The 22,097-nt window shown below is 36.7% G+C and overlaps 1 protein-coding gene across 2 annotated transcripts; it reads left to right on the top strand.

Annotated features, from left to right (window-relative positions):
* Window positions 1-1,723: 1,723 nt before the first annotated feature.
* vps54 (VPS54 subunit of GARP complex) lies at window positions 1,724-20,890 on the top strand. 2 transcript variants are annotated; one of them, XM_016289821.1, is made up of 23 exons: window positions 1,724-1,844; window positions 4,232-4,414; window positions 5,305-5,546; window positions 6,950-7,031; window positions 7,150-7,184; window positions 7,875-8,006; window positions 8,799-9,184; window positions 9,280-9,406; window positions 10,613-10,720; window positions 10,819-10,871; window positions 10,943-11,039; window positions 12,099-12,481; window positions 14,368-14,494; window positions 14,816-14,997; window positions 15,084-15,196; window positions 16,017-16,080; window positions 16,166-16,271; window positions 16,601-16,688; window positions 17,758-17,879; window positions 17,960-18,040; window positions 18,115-18,222; window positions 18,305-18,399; window positions 19,937-20,890. In XM_016289821.1, the coding sequence occupies exons 2-23, from the start codon at window positions 4,261-4,263 to the stop codon at window positions 20,040-20,042; spliced, it is 2,991 nt and encodes a 996-aa protein (XP_016145307.1). In that variant the 5' UTR covers window positions 1,724-1,844; window positions 4,232-4,260; the 3' UTR covers window positions 20,043-20,890. The 2 variants fall into 2 exon arrangements, with proteins under 2 accessions (XP_016145307.1, XP_016145308.1); XM_016289822.1 differs by having other exon boundaries at window positions 14,371-14,494.
* Window positions 20,891-22,097: the final 1,207 nt, after the last annotated feature.

Consider the following 22,097-nt stretch of genomic DNA (forward strand, 5'->3'; position numbering starts at 1 on the left):
TGCCTCGAGGGCGAGTAAATCATGGGCTAATTTTCATTTTTGGGTGAACTATCCCTTTAAATAGGGCAATATTTGAGGGGACAGCCATTTATAGTGCTGTCCGAAACCTTAGTGGATGTTATCGAGTGCACTCGTTCGATCCCACAATGCACAGCAATAACAAGTGTACAACTGATGTATGCTCAAATGTCATTTTACATAATCCATCCATTCATTTTTACAAAGCGCTCATCCTCAGAATACAACGTAATACAACATGGGTATAAATTCACTGTAAACTGATTATTGAATTGTTTAATTTGGGTTTATACATCATTTCCATGACAGAGTTTAAGATAAATCCTTTCATCTTACTACTGGAGCTGCCAGTGTGCCGGTTTTAAAGGATTATTAAACAGCAGCACAAACTATGCAAAAGCAGCAGTCTTTCCTGTGCACTCAGTGTCACTCGTTTTCATTCACTCCTTCTAGTGAACTGTATGAGTGGTCTAGTGCAGGGAATAGTGAATGAGGGTATAGGGGGTGATTTCGGACTCAGCCTGTGTGTGTTTAAAAGCTGCTCCTCTGCCAACACACACATTCAGCTCTGATTTTCCCACAAGCCATCTGTTCTCTGTCTGACTGGATGCTGTTCACTGTACGCTCAGTAGTTTACTGTTTAAAAGCCACTGCGCTTGAGCTGTCCTGCTCGTGCCATAAAAACAGTGTTATGTTAGGAATCTGTACGAATGCTCTCCAGTGGGTGTGCGAACCTGTTTTCTGAATTAATTTACTTTCATTTGTGCTTGTTTTAACCTGCCATAGATTATCACCTCCAAAAATACCAATGATTTTCATCAACAATGAGTTTGAAATTAGGTTATTATATTATATTATGTATATAGTATTAAAGCGGTATTGTTGTTGCATTTTCTCAGAAATGTTTTTGTATCATTCTTAAAGAATAAAGTTATAGATCATATTTCAATTAAACATTGAGCACGTCTTCCACCTATTTTTAAAAATGATATATGGTCAGAGAGACATTATATAGAAAGAAATATAGAGGAAAAAGAGCTGAATGAATGAATGAATGAAAATACACAATAAAAAAATGAATGAATGAGAATAATGAATAAAATGTGACAGAAAAGGCAGAAAACAATGAATGAAAGAAATGAATCAGAACAAGTTACTGTATGTATTACTTTAGCAACAAACAACATAAAGACAATAAATAAAATAAATATCCTAAGAGGGTTATTCATTATTATATTATATTATATCATAGTTGAAAACTGTATTGTTGTTGCATTTTCTCAGAAATATTTTTGTATTGTTCCTAAAGAATAATGTTTCACCATACTTCACCTATTTTTTTATTTAATTTAATTATTTAGAAAAGAAATAAGAAAAGAAAAGCCGAATGAATGAACAGAAATCAATCTTTCTTGAAAATCGAAAAAGAAGGTATTCTTTTATTTTAAAGATGGTACATTTATGAATGTACGTTACATGCAACTTTACGAGGAACAATAATACAATAATACAATAATTATAAGCTCAGTATAAAAAGTGTCTATTGTCAAAAAGTCTCCAAAACCACGCATTTTTGGCTAATACAAAAGTAAAAAAAAAAAAAAAAAAAATCTCAAACAATGAATCGAAAGACTTCATGACGGAGTGAGATTCGTCTTGTACGCGTTGACAAGCGCAAACCGGAAGTCTCTGGGTTTCGCGGGCAGTGCATTATGGGCCGGTGGCCGGCTGACCGCAGCCGAGTGAGTGAGGGATCCGTCAGTGAGGATGTGAGTGGGATCTGACGATGTTATGATCGCCTGGAGCTGCTTTATTTCATATAACAGGTACTTGAGAGGCGCTGCGGTGTTTGTGAGTGTGTGAGGCGCGGAAGCGGATGTTTATTATGATTAGCGCTCATGCTAACAGCGGCTGATTACGTGGAAGCGCACAATAACAAACCCAAACACCAAACTACTCAATCTGCTGCAAAGACCACCAGAAACCACTCACGCCTGCTGTTAAAGTGTGTCTTTAGACGTCTGTGCGTCAGTTAACGCGAATGCGATGCTGAGGTGATTTGTGTTGCTCCTAACAGGTGATTTTATCATTAATTATTGTGTCTAAATAATCATACATCGTGTTCTGCATCTGTGAAATAGCTTAAAGCTAAGGTTTGTGTCTCCACAAAACATTTAAAGTGATTCAAATAAGATAATCAGTGGGGTTGAGCTGTCATTCATGGGTTTCTGAGTAAAGAAGCATCTATAAAGACTCATAAATATAAATCTGCATAGTTAATAGTTGCTTGAATGAAGTGAGAGGCTTCATTGGGAGCTGATTTGATCCGCTCTCAGCTGACTGAGGCTGCATTCATCTGTCATCATGTGTCCTTGTCTTATCCATTAAAAATCATGAATTATTCGATATGCCAGTGTTTAGTGCTGGAGTGCATTTGGACATTTCATTATTTGGAAATGTCTTGGCTTCGTGCTAGAATCCTTGTTAATTCGAGCTGGAAGACATTGCCATATACTGTATATAGGTCACAATGCCTAAAAAACACAGATGCACTTTCTATATGCAGTATAGTTTTGTATGTATTTGTGGAGTGAAATTTGATTAACATTAATCAACTGAATCTTGCAATCATTTCCAGCTGACATTTAACCCCAAATTCAAAGCTAAATATAAATAGATCGAATAAAACTTAAACAATTTCAAATTTAAACTAAATTATTTCCATGAAATACTGCTGTTTGAGAAAAAAGGTTGTCAGTTATGATTAAAAAAAAAATACAGAATCCTGCAAACATGTCCAAGTGACATTTAAAGAGATTATTTTTGGATGGGATTTAATTTATAATTTAGGAAAATGTTTTATGAAACAGTTTTTTTTATGTAAAATTATATATATATATATATATATTAGTGCTGTCAAACTATTCATCGTGATTAATCGCATCCAACATAAAAGTTTTTCTTTACATAATATATGTGTGTGTACTGTGTTTATTTATTATGTAAATACACACACATACAGCATATATTTTGAAAATATTTACATGTATTTACATGTATATATTTATATTCATTTAATTTATGTAATATATAAATATATTTAATATATAAACTTAACATATTAATCTTAAATATATACATGCATGTGTGTGTATTTATATATACATAATAAATATACACAGTGCACACATGTATTATGTAAACAAAAACTTTTATTTTAGATGCGATTAATCGTTTAACAGCACTTCTATATGTGTGTGTGTGTGTGTGTGTGTATATATATATATATAGTGTTATATATATATATTTTTTTTTCTTAAATCTAAATTAGTTTTTGGCCAAAAAATACTGCAGTTTGTTTAGTTGTGTATTTTTTGTAAATTTTTATTATAATTAATTTAATTATTTACTTATTTATTTTTTGCCTAACTGAGAATTTGTAGAAAAATGTGCTCAGTTGTCAGAAAAATACTGTCACAATGCCAAAAAAACCCCAAATACAATTAAAAACATTAATCCGTTGATTCTTGCAAACACCAATCCAGCTGGTATTTAAACACCCCCCCCCCCCCCCCCCCCCCCCAACCTTTGAGTGAAACATGAAACATGAGTAAGTTCTTGCCAGGCGTCTGTGAGACTCATGGCTGGCGTGGGCTTTGTCTCACAGCAGTCTTTATAGAGCAGCTTCCTGAAGTCAAACCTCAGCGCTTGCCTTTCTCGCTCTGAATGATTAGAAAGCAGACGCGTGCCGAGCAGATCTCCCCTGCACACTAGTCCAGGCTCAGTTTGCCATTTTCTCACTATCTGCTCACTCAGGTGTGAAATCTGCTCTGAAAATCTGATTAAACAGCTAGAAGTGATTTCAGATGACTGCACACACAGCTGCAGGACGTTAGTTAGGGCTGTGTGTGCGTCTCAGTTCATCTTCCTCTTTACGGTTTTCACTCTGACGCACTTGTTTTTGTGCTCGGTGTGAGCGGAACAGATATTTTGCTGATTATATTAAAAACACGACTGTGTCAAGGGGAATTTTGAATGAATCTCTAGTTTTTTTGTTGTCATGTTTAAAACTGTTTTCCATCATTCAACTGATACATTTAGTATTACACAGCTGTTTTAAACCAATCCGATGTTAGTTTGAAGGGAAATCTAGTGCTTTTCCTCTAAAGGACATGTTCTTCCTGTGCTGTGTGTTCTTGCGCTCTCCTTCCAGTCAGCCTCGTATGTGAGGGATCCGCAGTGATGTCCTCCAATCAGGGCTCGTCTCCGGTCGCTCAGTCCAGCGGCCCCAGTGATGGGCTCTTCAGGAAGCCCAGGGCCCCTTCGATGGCCCCCAGACACTATCGGACACCGCCGCCGCGCTCCTTACCGGACGTCTGCCCTAAAGAGCCCACCGGTGAGAGACCAGCCTCCTTCTGCTTAGAAAGACCACTTTATACGCTTGTGGAGAAGTTAATTGTAATTAGATGTTTTTTGGTTATTGTTCTGTATAACTGCAGTGTTATTATAGTATAATTGATTACTATATCATATATACTTTGAATTTAATTAAATTTTTATATTTTCTGTTTTCAGTTTAATTTCAGTTAAAATATTATTAACTTTGTTGTGGTTTTGTTATGCTAATATCTTTTTTGAAACATTTTTATATGTCTATATTTGTCTATATTTTATATATGTCTATTTTTACTTTTTTATTTTCTATAATTTTAGTATTCAAAGCAAACTAAATAAAAATGGGATATGTTGTCTTGTCAACTAGCTGAAATAAAATAAGTTAAAGATGTTTACACTCAAGCAATAAATGCGCTTTTAGTAGTCCAAAAACCACTAACACCAGTTTGTTATATATATATAATTATTTATATATTTGATTATTTTTATTTTATTTTTAGTACTGCAAGATAAACTTAATTTTATTTCAGAGACAGTTATTTGTCAAGGCAACATTTGTCATATGTCATTTTTACTAAAAACTATTTGACTAGTTTTAGTTGTAGTAAATGAGAAATTAAAAAAATTAGACATTTTTTTTAATTGTAGTTTTTGGAAATTTAATTTTATGTTTTTTTTCCTATTTCTATTTATTTATTTCAGTTAACATTTATTTAATTTAAAGTTACAACATTTTTTTGGGGGGGGGGGTTTGGTTGATTATAATAGCCCTGCGTAACTGTCTGTCTAAAAGCCTTCAAAGCCTTTTTAAAAACAAAAAGTCAATAGTAATTTTGACAATAGAGTAATTTTGAAACGCATCTTCCTGACCCCCTATCGTCGTCTGTACAGGTGAGGGTCGTGCTCTCTGTGACGGGCCGTCCGTTGTGGCCGACCAGCACCGCTGGACTGTGTATAACTCTAAAGTGAACCTCCCCGCGGCCCTGAACGACCCCAGGCTGGCCAAGAGAGAGTCAGACTTCTTCACTAAGACGTGGGGCCTGGACTTCACCGAGACCGAGGTCATGCCTTCCTTCTACCTGCCCAACATCAGCCGAGAACACTTCAGCTCCTACCTGCAGGAGACGGCTCAGGTGACAGCAGCGTCTGAATTATTCACACACTGCCTTCTGAAACCGACATCGACACGGTCATAACGCCTCATAATGTGACGGATTTGGCAGTGATTTGTGTCTGTGACACTCTAATAAGCACCAATGTCTTATTAACCGAAATAAGGTTAATAAGGCTGAAATAAAATATGGATGGAAAAATTTTAAATTTAAAAATTAAATAAATTAGAAACTGAAATAAAATTACATTGTATAAAATTAGAATGGTTTCCTTGGTACTGCAAAAATGCATCTAAAATTACTAAAACTAAAGCTGCATTACAAATAAATTAAAGCTAAATAGAAATCTAAAAAACTAATACAAATGACAAAAACGCATAAAATTACAAAAATTTAAATGAAAATAAAAGCTGAAATTATAAAAATAAAGCTTATTTAAAAGTATCTAAAAAATACCATAATAGTATAGAAATATTACTTAAATAATACTGTCACTAAACGCTACCAAAATATATTGCACACAAATACACAAATTAAATAGTCAAATTAATTGGCTTGGGTTTATATATATATATATATATATATATATATATATATATATATATATATATATATCATTTATTTTATTAATATATATACATACATGCTAATAAAAGTGGGAGGAAAAACATAAAATCACTCAAATTAAAATAAAAGCTACTTGAAAATATTAATAAATATCATAATAGTATAAATTGTATAAGTAATATTATATTAAATAATAATATATTATATAAATAATACCACCAATAATCATAACCAACATATAGCTCACACAAATGTTGAGTAAAATTAAAATTGTTTCCTGGGTAACTAACTTAAGTCAGTTGAAGGACTAAAATTGAAATTAAAATAAAGCTAAATAAAAATATGAAAAAAGAAGACTAATAAAAATGACAAAAGCTTATTCAATTACTAAAAGTTAAACTAATGTAAAAGGGTAAAAGCTTATTCATAATATTAGTGCATGCTATAATAATGTACGAATAATACTAGAATAACAACCAACAAACAGCACACAAATGGATTAAAATAGATGATTTTAAAATCAGCTTTGTTGCTGTCTATGTAGGCATCTCACTAGGGTTAGTAAGCTGAGAGTGTATTAATACACTGAGGGTCTTGTTCTGTTCCCTGTCAGTTCTTGAGCCGGAGGAGTATGTGTTTTGTCTGGGTTGCTTGTGTTTATCTCGCACACTCGTGAGAATTCAGACGATGGCAGGCTGAAGGTTACGTGACTCTGCTTTTCCACCGCTGACGCTTCTGAGGAACGGGCCTCTGCGTTTCCTTCGCAAGAAGCTCTTTATTTAGTTGTCAGCTGATCGGAAAGTCATAATCTGTTTCTGTCGAGGGTCTCACGCTGACTGTTTGTTTGTGTCTCTCAGAGGGAGAAGATTCACGAGCGCTGTAAGAACATTTGCCAGAGCAAAGACGATCTGTCCGTGCCCACCATCACCAACAATCACGGTACCGTTGAGTTTGAACAATAATCAAGTCGGCATCAGTGCACCAGCATACAAACATGCGCTTGATAGGAGGAACTCGAATGAATTTGTTTTGTGTTTGTGGCTCATTTGTCTTGTAGATAAAGCCAGAGCTGAACTGGAGCAGGTGCCCAAGGTGAGAACTCTAGCTTGAAAACCACAGTCAGTTTCTCCATCTTCCAAAACAGACCTACCAAGAACTTGTGAAGTGATGAGATGCACTTAAAGTTTTACTTTTTAAAAAAAAAAGTTTTATTGATCAGAACTGCACAATTTATCGATACTGCATTGATCAGAAGTGACAGTAAAGACATTTATAATGCTACATAAGATTTCCATTTCAAATAAATGATGTTCTTTTGAATGCATCACAGTTTCCACAGAAATCTGAAGTAGCACAACTGTTTTCAACACTGATAATAATCAGAAGTGTTTCTTGAGCAGCAAATCAGCATATTAGAGTGATTTCTGAAGGATCATGAGACACTGAAGACTGGAGTAATGATGCTGAAAATTCAGCTTTGATCACAGCATTTTAAAACATATTCACATAGAAAACAGTTGTTTTAAACTGCAATTATATTTTACAATTTTACTGTATTTTTTGATCAAATAAATGCAGAAGAGAGACCTGCTTCAAAGCTAGATCTGCTTTAAACCAAAGTATGCAGTGGTGTTTGTCATCTTTACTTGAAGAGATGCATGAAATCCCTGGAAAATTCTTCTGACTCTGAGTCTGCTTAAAAAGCGTGTCACTGTTGCTCTCTGTTTTAAAGGGCAAAAGTTTCCTTGCCTCTTGACTTTCTTCTCTCTTCGTCTCCCTCAGATCTTCATGAAGCCTGAGTTTGTGCTGAATGATCCAGCCACGTTTAACGCTGTGTTGCCGTGGTCTCACTTCAGCGTCGCCGGGGGCAACAACAGCCGAGATGTTGCATCGTCAAGGTTACTGCAGGAAAAGGTCATTATTTGGTACCATAAGTCATCATTAGCAGTCATTATTTTAGAATCAGCAAGATATTATTATAGTTTATTTTTTTTATATTTTGAACAAGTTGTTTATTTTTGTATTTTTAATTAAAATTTTTGTTAAATTCTTAGTAATTATGCTGTGTTTTTTGAGACTTTTGTTAGTTTTAATTTTAACATGCCTTTTATGGTTTAAAATTTTTTTTTTGTAGTTATTTTAGTATATAAAGTTAAACTAAATTAAAATGAGAAATTACTTTGACAACTAACTGAAATAAAAAATATATATATTTCAGGTCAATTTCATTTCAAGTTACAAATCTATTTTTTCTTATTATATTTAAAAAATACCACTAACAAAATATTTATTTTTATTAAAAAAATAGTAGTATTGTTTTTTTTTTTTTTTTTTTTTTGGTTTGAATTTTAGTTCGCTGTAATAACCTTGCTAATAATACCAGGATTTTTCTTTTTCCCACACTGTTTTTTGGGGATTAATGCCAATATGCTAATGTTAAAATTTAATTTTAATACAATATTTTTATATAATATATAAGTATTTCTTAATTAAATAAATATTTATTTTGTTGTTTTTCCAAGTAGGCCTAAACATTCAAGATAAGTAAACAGTCGTATAATTAAGACATGACATAAATAAGTTAAATAACAATGAACAATTAAACAAATAAAAACACTAGTAGTAGAAGTACATAAATGAAGTGAACAGTCTGTCAGAACATCCCCTGATAAAAGGCTCTGAATCTCTCTGTGTGTGTGTGTGTAGTTGAGTCACTATCTGGACGTGGTGGAGGTGAGCATCGCTCGGCAGATCTCTCTCCGCTCCGAGGCCTTTTTCCACTCCATGTCGTCGCAGCACGAGCTCCAGGACCGTCTGCGAGAAACGGCCGACGCTGTGGCCAAGCTCCGCGCGCGCACCGCCGCCATCGACCGCGTCATGTGCCGCGGGCCGCTGCGAGCGCTGCGAGACGCCCTGACCTGCAACAACTGCATTAAGCTACACAACAAGCTCAAGCTGATGGCCGCCGTGCACCAGACGCAGCCCACGGTGCAGCTGCTCCTCTCCACCTCAGAGTTCGTGGGAGCGCTGGAGCTCATCGCCACCACCAAAGAAGTGCTGCAGCAGGAACTGCAGGGGATTCACAGCTTCAGGTGCTCAAACACACGCACACGCTTACCAGGAAACATGCTAGGAGAATAGGAATGTGCAATGCATGCCGCTCATTTCCTGTTATTTGTGTCCGCAGACATTTGGGTTCTCAGCTCTGTGAGATGGAGAGGTTGATCGATAAGATGATGGTGGCCGATTTCTCCATGTATGCTCAGAGTGATCTCAGTCGACCCTTTGAGGAGGACAGTCAGGTCCTGGAGAAGGTCAGGCATCTTTCACGTGTCACCAGGAATCAAATGTGTGAAATAGAAGAGTTCATTGTAGTGTGACAACATACCATAACTCTCACAGCACACAACTTCCTCCTAAAAGAGCGTTTATCAAAGCTAAACTACAAAAATGTATTCAGTTTATAAAAGGTTTAAATACATGTGGATGTATCTTATTTAAAGTTTAAGTTTGGGATCAATGAGAATTTTTTTGTATCTTCTGCTCACCAAGGCTGCATTTATTTAAGCAAAAATAGATGAAAAATTTTTAAATATTATTACAATTTAAAATAACCGTTTTCTATGTGAATATATGTTAAAATGTAATTTATTCCTGTGATCAAAGCTGTATTTTCAGCATCATTACTCCAGTCTTCAGTGTTACATGATCCTTCAGAAACCACTGTAATATGCTGATTTGCTGCTCAAGAAACATTCATTATTATTACCAATGAAGCATGCACTTATGCTGCTTCATATTTTAGTGGAAACTGTGATGCATTTTATTTTTCAGGATTCTTTGATGAATAGAAAGTAAAAAAAAAAGCATTTATTTAAAATAGAAATCTTTTGTAACATTATAACTGTCTTTACTCTCACTTTTGATCAATTGAATGCATCCTTTCTGAATCGCAGTATCAAATAATTTAAAATAAACACTCACTGACCCCAAACGTTTGAACAAAAAATAAGAGAAAAAAAGCATGCTTTTGAAAACCCAGGCCAAAATGTTTCAAAATCAGTCACGTCATTTCAAATGCCAAACTGAACTTGTGAGTAAATGTCGGTTGAACATGAATTGTTTGAAGCAGACCGCAGCAGTGGTTTCCAGTGCCCAGGTGTGAATGCATTTAGCCCCGTAAATCCGATCATGTGACTGCGCTCGGTAAATCAGGTCATGTTTGTGTTGGATGTGGGCCAGTGTTGGTTTGAGGTTTACAGTGTGAGATTTTCTCATGCAGGTCACAGAGCAGCCTGCAGCGTCAGGAAAGGTTGGTCATGCTCCAAATCCCACGCCGACCAGCGAAACAAACCGCCGCTTGCATTTAATTTCCTTAATGAAAGTACAAAACCACAGACGATGATCGTGAAATCTGATTTATTGTCATTGGAAGTCAAATCAAGATCATCTCAGCAGCATGTGTTACGGGTGATGTTTTAATTTGATTATGAATCTGTGTGTGTGTGTGTTCATCACAGGATCGCTTGCAGTCTCTGGTCTTTGGCCTGTTGAGACAGAGGAAGCTGGATTTCCTGGACATCTACAGCGAGGAGATGGTGCGCGCCGCCAAGAACATCGTTCGACAGGTACAGCACGTGATGGGAACACGAGACGGAGCAGAAAAGTGGAAAATCAGATCAAAAAGGAATGTTTCTTTGAATGACTTCTCTTTTCTTCCCTGCAGTGTGTTGCGAAGTCCGTGTCGCAGATCAGTGAGATTGATGCAGACACTGTCAGGTGAGTTATGAACAGTGTAAATATCACAGCACTGTTTATCACAGCTGACTGAGTGTCTGTGTGTGATGTAGGTTTCATGAGCAGATGCGCTTGATGACGTTTCATCAGTGGTTTGATCTGCTGCTGGATATTTTTGAACACTTCATCCTGTTCCTCAGGAGGATCAAGGTAACGTAACTCATATTCTTCAAGACATCAGTGAAACCCTGACAAAACACACAATATGTGACTCTGAGCAGCCGATAACATTCAGAAAGCTTCACTCGGTCAACACAACATCAAAATAGACTTCAATAGACGTTCCTGGTCTTATTAATCTGATATAGCAAATAAAACACTGTTTGTTTCGTAATTTCATCAAAATGTGCTAGTTCTGCCTTTGAAATAACTTAAATTTTTGGTTGAAGTCACCTGGGTCATGTAGGCTACTAGTCGATAGTCAAATAGCTGTTAAATCAGTTTAGATTTACTGCATTGTCTTGCTAATAGAAAATGCAGTTGTTTCAAACATAATTATTATAAATGCAATAAAAATTATTGCATTAATAGCATGTAAGGGTCTGTTATTTTAGTATTATTTATATCCTGTTATTTTTTTTTTATGTTTTTGTTTTAGTAATTTTATGTTCTTTTGCCATTTGTTTTTAGTTTTTGTATATTTAATATTTCTATTTAGCTTTAATTTTTTTTTTCATTTCATTTTAGTACTTCAGTCATTTTCATTTTGTAGCATAGGCAACATTTGTAATTTTAGTTTTTTGTAAGTTCATGTTTTAGTTTTTTATCTAATATTTATTTTTTAAATGTTGATATTTTCAGGGTTTTTATTTTAATTTTAGTTTATAAGTTTTCATCATTTTGTGCTTTTGTCATTTTTAATTCTTTTTTTTATTTGTATTTTTATTTAAGTTTTAGTAATTTTAACTTGAACTTTCAGTTAGTTGCTAAGAAATCATTTCTAATTTTCATTCATTCATCTAATATTTTGATATTTTAAATTTCAGTGTTACTCACTATTAATATTTTATTATTTTTAGCTTTTTTTTAATTAGTTACATTTTTTGTTAACAATAACAGCACTGTTAAAGATACATTTGAAAAGCAGCATTACTATTAAGATACTGTATATCTAGATTCTCTGGAGGGTGAACTTTATGCCCGCATGTCTCAATCAGAGAGTTTTCTCAGTAATGCAGTCATCCTCCGACTCATCAGTGTTTGTTTCAGGCTACGCTCGGCATCATCCGCAACGTGGTGCTGGAAGTGCTGGACAGCAGCCAGAGGAGTCGACTAGCATACGTTTCCTTGGCAACCAATCCTTCTGACGGCAGGACCAATGAGGACGAAGAGGAGGAGGAGTCCGGAGGCCCCACCCTTCATCCAGGAGAGGCGGAGCTCGCGTATCTCACGCACGAGGGGCTGTTCATCAGTGATGCGCTGAATGAAGCAGAGCAGCGCAGTAACGTGGCAGCACATGCGCAGACGAGAGCGCAGACGCGCACAGATGCCTGCGGGAGCGACTCGGCCTCCGCAACCACCGAATCTTCCTCCAGCAAGGAACACAACTCCAACATTACCTCCTCCCTGCCCATAGGGGGCTCTGCTGCGATGTGAGTTACACTGCATGCTATTAGCTTTACAGAAACATAATATATACAGCTTATCTAACCTTCAAAGTCTGGGGTCAGATTTTTTTGTAAAAGATATGCATATATCCGTTCAAGAAATGTGCATTAACCTTATCAAATGTGACAAAGACGCTTATAAAGTTACAAAGGATTTATTTTTCAAATAAATGCTGTTCTTTTGAACTTTCTGTTCATCAAAAAGTACTGAAACATTTTTATCCACAAACATATGATGCATCACAAATGTTTTCGACATTGATAATAATCAGAAATTTTTCTTGAGCAGCAAATCATCATATTAGAATGACACTGAAGACTGGAGTAATGATGCTGAAAATTCAGCTTCGATCACAGAAATAAATTACATTTTATCAGATATTCTCATAGAAAACACTTTTTAGTAAACATCAAACATTATTTGAGCATATGTTTTAGATTTGATCTTTAATATTTTTAATCCCTCATGTTTAATTGCTGTATTTTACATCCTTAATTTATTATTTAGTTTATTATTTTTATTTGTTGCATTCGTTGCTTGGTGTTGGTTGTTTGCAAGCTTAAGAAATTCAGCTTTGATCACAGAAATAAATTACATTTGAACATATTCAATTAGAAAATGGTTATTTTAAATTATTATATTTTAGATTTTTTATTGTATTATTGATTACAAAAATACAGCCTTAGCAGAAAAGACCTCTTAAATAATTATTAAAAGTTTTTCAAAATAATATTTTGCATACAGAAATTGAAGCGTATTTTAGGGCTGTTTTTAAAAAAAAAAAATTTTCATACTTTTTGAGAAGTTTTCATAACAATTCAGCACAAAACTCATCACTAATTCTCATTACTATAATGCAATAAATAAGTAAATATAAAAATTGTGATTACCATACAGTAATGAAATGTACTGGAAATTCACCCCGATTTTAACGAGAATCACTAATAATTGGAGAATCATCTTCTTTTTTTTTTTTTTTGCATTATAGTAATGGGAATTTGGCCTTAAATATGCTTAATTATAAAGAAAATAATGTCACTATGAATAACATTTTTAATGGTTTTAAACAAAGGCTTAATTTTTCTATTTGTTTATTTTTGTGTTGGGGCTGAAGTACAACCGGGACATTTACATTTATTCATTTAGCAGACGCTTTTATCCAAAGTGACTTACAATTGGGGAATACATCAAGCGATTCATCTTAAAGAGGCAAATAGACACAGGAAGGAAGTGCTCGTCATACCAAGTTTCAAGCATTTTTCAAATAAGTACAAGCTAGACAGAGAAAGATGAAAGAAAAAAAAAAAATTTTTTAGGGTGAAGTCAGATAGTGACGAAAGAGATGAGTTTTCAGCTGTCGCTTGAAAAATGTCAGGGATTCAGCATTCCGGATAGGGGTGGGAAGATCATTCTACCAGCCAGGAACGGTGAACGAAATGTTCTGGAAAGTGAGCCTCTCTGTGATGGTACCATGAGGCGTCGCTCACTAGCGGATCTCAGACTTCTGGAGGACATGTAGATTCGTAAGAGTGAGTGGAAGTAGGCGGGTGCTGTGCCTGTTCTACATGCAAGCATCAGTGTCTTGAACTTGATGGTCCAAGAACTGATCCCTGAGGAACCCCAGTGACCAGTTGATGTGCTTTGGAGACCGCCCCTCCCCAGGCCACCCTGAAAGACCTACCAGTGAGATAGGATTCAAACCAGCGAAGTGGAATCCCTGTGATGCCTAATGATGAGAGGGTGGACAGGATGATCTGATTATTTTTTTCCCCTTATACGACCTCTTTAAAATTCTTTGTGTGACAGTGTGAATAGGCCTCAGAGTTATAGACCATGAAAATATTGTAAATATTTCCCATCCCTGTGGCAGCAGTGAGGACGTGATGCCGTCGGATCTGGAGTTGGGTCGGGTGGCCAATAACGTTCAGGAGCTGCTGCACACAGCGTCAGACGTCAGTCAGGACCGCTGCGTTAAAGTGCTCATGACACGAGCCAAGGTAAACACACACACGACACGCTCTCACACACGCTCACACACACGACTCACTCACACACATGCATGACACACACACATGACGCACACGTACACACGACACACACACGCTCACACACACACACACACGCTCACACACGACACACTCACACACACACACACACATACACGACACTCACACTCAACACACACATTTTCACACACACACCTGAACCGGTTTGATCACTATATCGGATCGCTGCTTTCAAATCTACGACCAAACTCCTTCCGCCTCGCCCTGTCTGAGTTGTGTAACGCTGACAGCTTTTGATGTGTGTGTGTGCAGGACGGCTCTCTGGAGCGCCTGAGCTCGTCAGAGTTTGTGTGTTTGAGTCAGGCGGTGGAGTCTTTCGTCTCAGACACTGAGGAGCTGTGCGGCCGGCGCAGCGTGAGCCTGAGGGGGGCGCTGCAGAGTCAGGCCTACCGCTTCGTGCAGCGCTTCCACGAGGAGCGCAAGACTAAACTCAGGTACAGCTGCTGTCAGTGAAGGAGAGTTCAGTGCTGGGAGCTCTCAGTCAGAACTCAGTGAGTCACTGCTCGTTATGTGTGTGCAGTCTGCTGCTGGATAATGAGCGGTGGAAGCAGGCAGAGGTCCCGGCTGAGTTTCAGGATCTGGTGGACTCCATCTCTGACGGACGCATCACGCTGCCTGAGCGCAAACCCACAGGTAGTAAACCCTCCTTTACTGTCGCAGTTTATTTCTCTAGTTTATTTGGCTTTAATGAATGTATTTTTAGGGATCTGGTGTTTCCATATTTATAGAGATTTCTGTCTTCATTTTTTAATAAATTATTATTATTCCATACTATATAAATAATAATAGTATAAAATAATAAAAATATGATTATTATTTTTTATTTACATTATTTTTATAATAGTATATAATGGTATTTTCAGGAATGTGGTTTTTCCATATTTGTGTGGATTTCCATATGAATAAATTATTTAATAAATGATAATATATAAATAATAATAAATAGTTAATAAAATAATTATAAGTAATTATAAAATATTATTGTTTAATAACTTTTTCATTTTACAGTGCAGTATGGGGAGGTTCAAGTTGTTTTGTGATCAGTTATTGCAATGTATTAATTAAGTTTGTTTAATACATGTAATTTCATTTTTTGGATTTTTCCCTATTTGTACAGATTTCTGTATGAATAAATTGTTTAACAATAATAATAACGATAATAATAAAAATGATTGTTCTGATTATTATTATGATTATCTTCATTAACTATAACAACAATAATTGTTTTGTTGTTTTATAATAAATATTTAAATTTACCATACAATAAGTAGTTAATATTATTATATACAATAATAATAATAATAATTGTTGTTATTATTATTTTTTTTATTAAATACTTTTAAAATATACCTTATTTTTTGTGTTTTGCTGATCTCATACCTTGTGTCCTTTATGATTGCAGTTTATTATTTGTGTTTAATTGAGTGTAGTAAATGTATTTTGTGTCTCTCAGGGTCCGAGGACAGGAAGCCCAGTGAGTTTCTGTGTGTCGACGGGCAGAAGTATGCTGTGGTCGGGTGAGTTTTCAGTGCTGGAGTTTCATTTCACCACTAGTTCCCTCTAGTCCCTATTGTGACCTTTAACCTTTGTGTGCTCTGACAGGACGGTGCTGCTGCTGATCCGGATGTTTCTGGAGTACTGCCAGTATGTGAACGACATTCCCTCCATCACCACCGACATCCTCACGCGCCTCGCCGAGCTGCTCAAGGTGTGTGTCTGTGTCTGTGTCTGTGTCTGTGTCTGTGTCTTTGTCTGTGTGTGTGTGTCTCTGTGTGTGTGTCTGTGTGTGTGTGTGTGTGTGTGTGTCTGTCTGTCTGTCTGTCTGTCTGCGTGTGTGTGTGTGTGTGTATGTGAGTGCGTGTGTGTCTGTGTGTGCGCATGTGCGCGCGTGCGTGTGTGTGTGTATGTGAGTGAGTGTATCTCTGTCTGTGTGTGCGCGCGCGCGTGTGTGTGTGTGTGCGTGCGTGTTTGTTCAGCTGCAGGTTGCACTGTGACATCACTTGACTGACAGGTTGTTCTTTGTTTCCGTGGCGACAGCACTTCAACTCCCGCAGCTGTCAGCTGGTGCTGGGGGCAGGAGCTCTGCAGGTGGTCGGCCTGAAAACCATCACCACCAGAAACCTGGGTGAGAGAGCACACATCACCACATCTCAGACGCACGAGGAATGATATTTAGCAAAGCACAACCCTGAATCTGAAAGAAAAACTTAATTTGGCTAATGCCTTTCACATACTTTTTTTAATCATGTTTGCCCTGATATGAAAATATACTACTACTAATGCCTTTCACAGGGTTACTGTGGGTCCTTAAGATATCGTAATTTGATTAAATTTAAGGTCTTAAATGGTATAACAAAAGTCCTAATTATCATTGTAAGAGGTCTTAAATTTGGCCATGCATAAACAGGAATCACAATATGACTTAATGTGATTATTAAACTTCAAAAGGCCATTGTTGAGTTAAATAAATGCAAGCGCTGCACGTCTCAAAGTTAAAGTGTTTCACAGGCTCATGCTTTCAGAGTAGTTCACATTTACACAAAAGATTCAAAGATATTGCTTCACAAAAGATGGCTCATGATCTACTGTTGAAGAATTATGAAGGTGTTTATGTTGTAATGTGTTGTAGATTGTTGTAAAAGTGCATATTTCATAGCTCTCATTTTTTTGCATTAGCAGCTGGCAATGGTAAAACATACACATTTCAAAATAAGAGTCCTAGTGTATTTCAGACTTGCTTATAATTTAAACAGGTCCTGCATTGTGTGTAAAATCTATTTTTCTTGTTATTTTGGTTGCACAATAAACTTTATCTGTCATTTAATTCAACACAATTAAATGCAAACCAAAGACATTATTCAACACACTCAGTATATAGATTTTAGCATCAGCACATTAAAGTCCATTGCCTGTCTTTAAACAAGTTATCATATCTGCTAAATCCAATATCCATCGACCTCGAGTTCATATATATTTATATATTAGCACACAAACCAATTTCAGTACTTGTGTATCCATTGAATCAAATAGGTTTTTAGTATTTTAAGCAATCTGAGCTGCATTTATTTATTTTTTTTATATGTTTTATTATTTATGTTTGTTCTCTATGGACATGAAGATTCAATTTGATTTGTGCAGCTGTTAAAAAATGTCTTAAAGTCTCTTGTCAGAGTGATGTGTGTGTGTGTCCTCAGCTCTGGCGTCTCGCTGTCTTCAGCTGCTGGTTCACTACATCCCTGTGATCAGAGCACACTTTGAGACCAGACTACAGCCCAAACAGTACAGCATACTGAGACACTTCGGCCACATCACCAAGGTAGACAAGCGTACATCCACAAACCACTCAGCGACATGCGCCAACAGCTGTTTTACACTCTGTTCTTCCTCTCTCTTCAGGACTATAACGATCACATCGCAGAGATCTCTGCTAAACTAGTGGCCATCATGGACAGCATGTTTGAGAAGGCTCTATCTAAGGTGGGTTTGGACCTCTGTGATCTCTGTGATGTTGTTGTGGTTTATCACGGCTGAAGCGTGTGTGTTCTCTGCAGTATGAGGTGAAGGCGCCGATGCCGTCTGCGTGTTTGCGTAACGTCTGTAAACAGATGGCCAAGATGCACGAGGCCATTAATGAGCTCTTACCGGAGGAGCAGACGCAGGTGAGACGCGCACGTGATGTTTGAGTCGTCAGCGTGAACCAAGACTATAAACTCATGGTGTTTATTGTGTGTTTGTGTGTAGATGCTGTTCCTCAGGATAAACGCCAGCTTTAAGCTGCATCTGAAGAGACAGTTAGCGCGGCTGGGAGTCATCAATGACGGCGGACCTCAGTATGGGTGAGTGTGTGTGTTACAGCTAGGACTGCACAATTAATCGAATTTCTAATCGCAGTGGATGCCACAATTACGTAATCGTTCAAAGCGGCAATTAATCGTTCAAAGTCCACTTATGTTATTCTGTGTGCTTAAGATAGGTTTTTTCTTTCTACATGTTATCTTAAGGGTTTTTCCATTGTTTTAATTTTAGTTTTAGTAAAACACTATAATACCGTTCATATTTTAACTTTTTTTATAATTTAAAGAAGAAACCAATCCGATGTATAGTTGACATTTGAGGCTCAATACTATAGAAAAGCACTAAAGGTTTTTCAGTTAGAGTGTTTTCAGCTAGTTTATTTTCATATAAAAATACGGCATGCAGTTGCATCAAACAATGGTATAAACATCACTCAATGTAAATTGTGATAATCGTAATAAACAATCGCAATTATAATTTCAAGGCAATAATCGACAATTATGATTTTTGTCATAATCGTGGAGCCCTAGTTACAGCAATGGGAATGTGGCTATAGCTATTTTAACACGCATTTTGAAGTATCGCATGAGAAACGAGTGATGGAAACGCCGAATTTCAAATAAAAATTGTTTTTACGCTCGCTTGAGGTGGTTTTTGGCTTGTGCGAAAAAGGGTTGATGCGAATAATGGGAGATGAAAATGCATTTTGCAAATAAATTCCTCCAAGCGCATCAAAAAAGTCATGTGACTTTGCGCTATGGGACGGCAAAACCTGACTAACCAGCGGACCGATCTCATTCACAGCTTCTGAAATTGTTTGTTATGGTCATTCGGAAATGCCCGAGCAAAGTGTGTCATCAAAGTATTTCTGTATAGTTGCCTCCCAGAAATGTCTTACACGACTGCGTTCCCAAACAGCAGCATCCACCTCCGACCGCATTCATTGCGTTTCGTCTGCTCTAGTAATTTATTACATGTGAAAATTATTATATTCTCCTACTTTTCTTAGTGATTTATAGTGACAGTTTATCAGGAAGTGACGATTTTGTTCTCTTTGACTCATTGGATGGAAACGATGCTGCTTCGCAAATGTTTTATGCGATGTTCCAGTTTTGCGCATAAGTTAAATTTGCAACTTTGGATGGAAACCCGGCTAATGACAATTACAAAATTAAGCTTCATTTTAGGCTTCATTTTATAGAAAATACTATATGCTTTAATGTCTCTTTTATTTTGCATATTTAAAAAAATTGTGTATAAATGCATATATAAATATTTATACTGTTATTTTTATAATTTTTTAAATTTACATATATAATATAGTAGTATTTTTATATATTTATATATAGATAATATTTAATAAATTTTTATATATAAAAATGTACATTTTCTCTCTCTCTCTATATATATTATTTCTTTAATATTTATTTTACATATAATGAATATATATTAATAATGAGTATGTTTTTACTGTTATTTCCTATTAGTCTTTTGTTAGATGCAAAGGTTTTTTTCTTTGAATCCTGGGGTGTGATTTGTTCTTGATGACATGAGCTCGTGGTCTTTCTCTCTCTGCAGGTTGGTGATGGTGGACGTGGCGTTTTACTCGGAGAACGTGCAGGCTCTGCGCTCTCTGGAGCGCCTGGACTTAAACATGCCGGAGATCTGGGAGCAGAAGAGGTGATGACGGACAGCTTGTCCCGGCCAATCAGGCCTCTCCGTCACGCCTGCCATCACGGTGACCAGCTCTGAGGTCAGTGGATGAACCGACTCGGGACTCCAGGCCTCGTTTGTTTGAATACCTCTGTGACACTGGAGTGATCCAGCAGCGCTCCTTCCCCAATCACTGAGAGACTCCTGTGCTAACGGGACGGGTTTGGGGGGACCCACAGATTTCTCACGGAGACCAAATCAGGACAAGCTGGAGTGGTTGATCAGTCGCTGCTGGGAATTGTGGGGAATATGTTGTTTTGTTGTCGTAAAGTGGAGACTCGTCCTCAGTGCCTCCTTCACTACAGTGCAACTCTCCATTCGTGTGCAATTCTGTCTGATTATTGTTGTTATTATTATTGCTGAATTATTTAATCACAGAGGAATCAAGGAATTATTTATTTTAATCGATTTTGATGATGGTTGATCAATCATGTTTTGTTTTGTTTCACATAAAGCTTTGAGGTGATTACGGCCGGATGGAGAACTAGTACTAAAAAGGGTTTTAAACGCATTTTGCTGATTTGTTCTCTGATTTTCCACCAACATGAATATGATTTTAATGGCTGCTTTTGGTTTTCATGTTCGGGGTCGCTGAGTCGAAGTATTAAAACATTAAAAGGGTTAAATGATTGTAGTCCATGTTTATCGGGAGAATCTGACTATTTAAATGAAGTCTGCTTTATATGGTCTGCATGGAGAAGATCTGCTGATCTCATCTTCAAACTAAATCAGATAAAGCCTTTTACAGTAATCAGGTTTAGATTAGTGCTGTCAAACGATTAATCGCATCCAAAATAAAAGTTTGTTTACATAATGTATGAGTGTACTGTGCATATTTATGTATATATAAATACAAACACATTCATGTATATATATTTAAGAAAAAAAGTATTTTTATATATTAAATATATGTATATATAATATAAATTATATGAACATTAATATATGCATGTAAATATTTTCAAAATATATACTGTATGTGTGTGTGTATTTATGTATACATAATAAATATGCACAGTACACTCATACATTACGTAAAAAAAACTTTTATTTTGGATGCGATTAATCGTGATTAATCATTTGACAGCACTAGTTTAGATACAAAAATGTAATTTAAGTCAGAGGAGAACTGAAGAAGAGAAACCTTCTGTGTTCATGCAAAGATTCAGCCAAGTCTTAAAATGAAAGAACTCATCATGATAACTACTTGTCCATGCAAACTAGAGCATTAACTCGATTTCTCCAGCACCCACAGTATTGCTGTAACCCCGCCTCCTCTGAATGAATCGAGGCCTGTGATTGGTTGGTGTGAATGGAGACTGATTTTAAATCACGTATTGTTTTACTGTGAGCTTTTGTCATTGACGGTGGGTTTCTGTTCAGGGGGATCCATGTATTGCTTTATTTAACACTCGTTCTGTCCGGTTCAAAAGTGCCTAACCTTTTATTTGGTATCAAAAACTTCTAACTGTACATTTGTGGGCTACAGTGCCTAATCTCTGTGTGTGTGTGTGTGTGTGTCTCTCTGTCTCTGTGTGTGTGTCTGTGTGTGTGCGTGTCTGTGTGTGTCTCTCTGTCTCTGTGTGTGTGTCCGTGTGTGTGCGTGTCTGTGTGTGTCTCTCTGTGTGTCTGTGTGTGTGTGCGCGCACGTGTGTGTGTCTGTGTGTGTCTCTCTGTGTGTGTGTGTGTGTCTCTCTGTGTCTGTGTGTCTCTGTGTGTGTGCGTGTGCGCGCACGTGTGTGTCTCTGTGTGTGTGTGTATGTGCGTGTGCGCGCGTGTGTGTGTCTCTCTGTGTGTGTGTGTGTGTGTGCATGCGTGCGTGCGTGTGTGTGTGTGTGTGTGTGTGAGAGAGAGAGAGAGAGAGAGAGAGAGAGAGAGAGAGTGTGTTTTGAGGGCCCTCGTTCCAGAAAAGAAATATACTGGTGGGAAACTTTTGTGGCATGCTTGACCTTTTAAAATGTGGCACTTTTTATTATTAATAAAGCCACAGTGAACAAAAATAGTGTTGTTTTTTGCGTATTACGTG

This window comes from Sinocyclocheilus grahami, unplaced genomic scaffold (assembly GCF_001515645.1).
Source record: "Sinocyclocheilus grahami isolate Dianchi unplaced genomic scaffold, SAMN03320097.WGS_v1.1 scaffold252.1, whole genome shotgun sequence".
Taxonomy (NCBI): domain Eukaryota; kingdom Metazoa; phylum Chordata; class Actinopteri; order Cypriniformes; family Cyprinidae; genus Sinocyclocheilus; species Sinocyclocheilus grahami.

Bases quoted from the DNA above. Each gene is read 5' to 3' on its own strand.
- vps54 (XM_016289821.1), top strand. From the start codon at position 4,261: ATGTCCTCCAATCAGGGCTCGTCTCCGGTCGCTCAGTCCAGCGGCCCC. The intron at 10,872-10,942 runs GTGAGTTATGAA...TGTGTGATGTAG, and splicing joins ATTGATGCAGACACTGTCAG to GTTTCATGAGCAGATGCGCT. The intron at 11,040-12,098 runs GTAACGTAACTC...TGTTTGTTTCAG, and splicing joins TGTTCCTCAGGAGGATCAAG to GCTACGCTCGGCATCATCCG.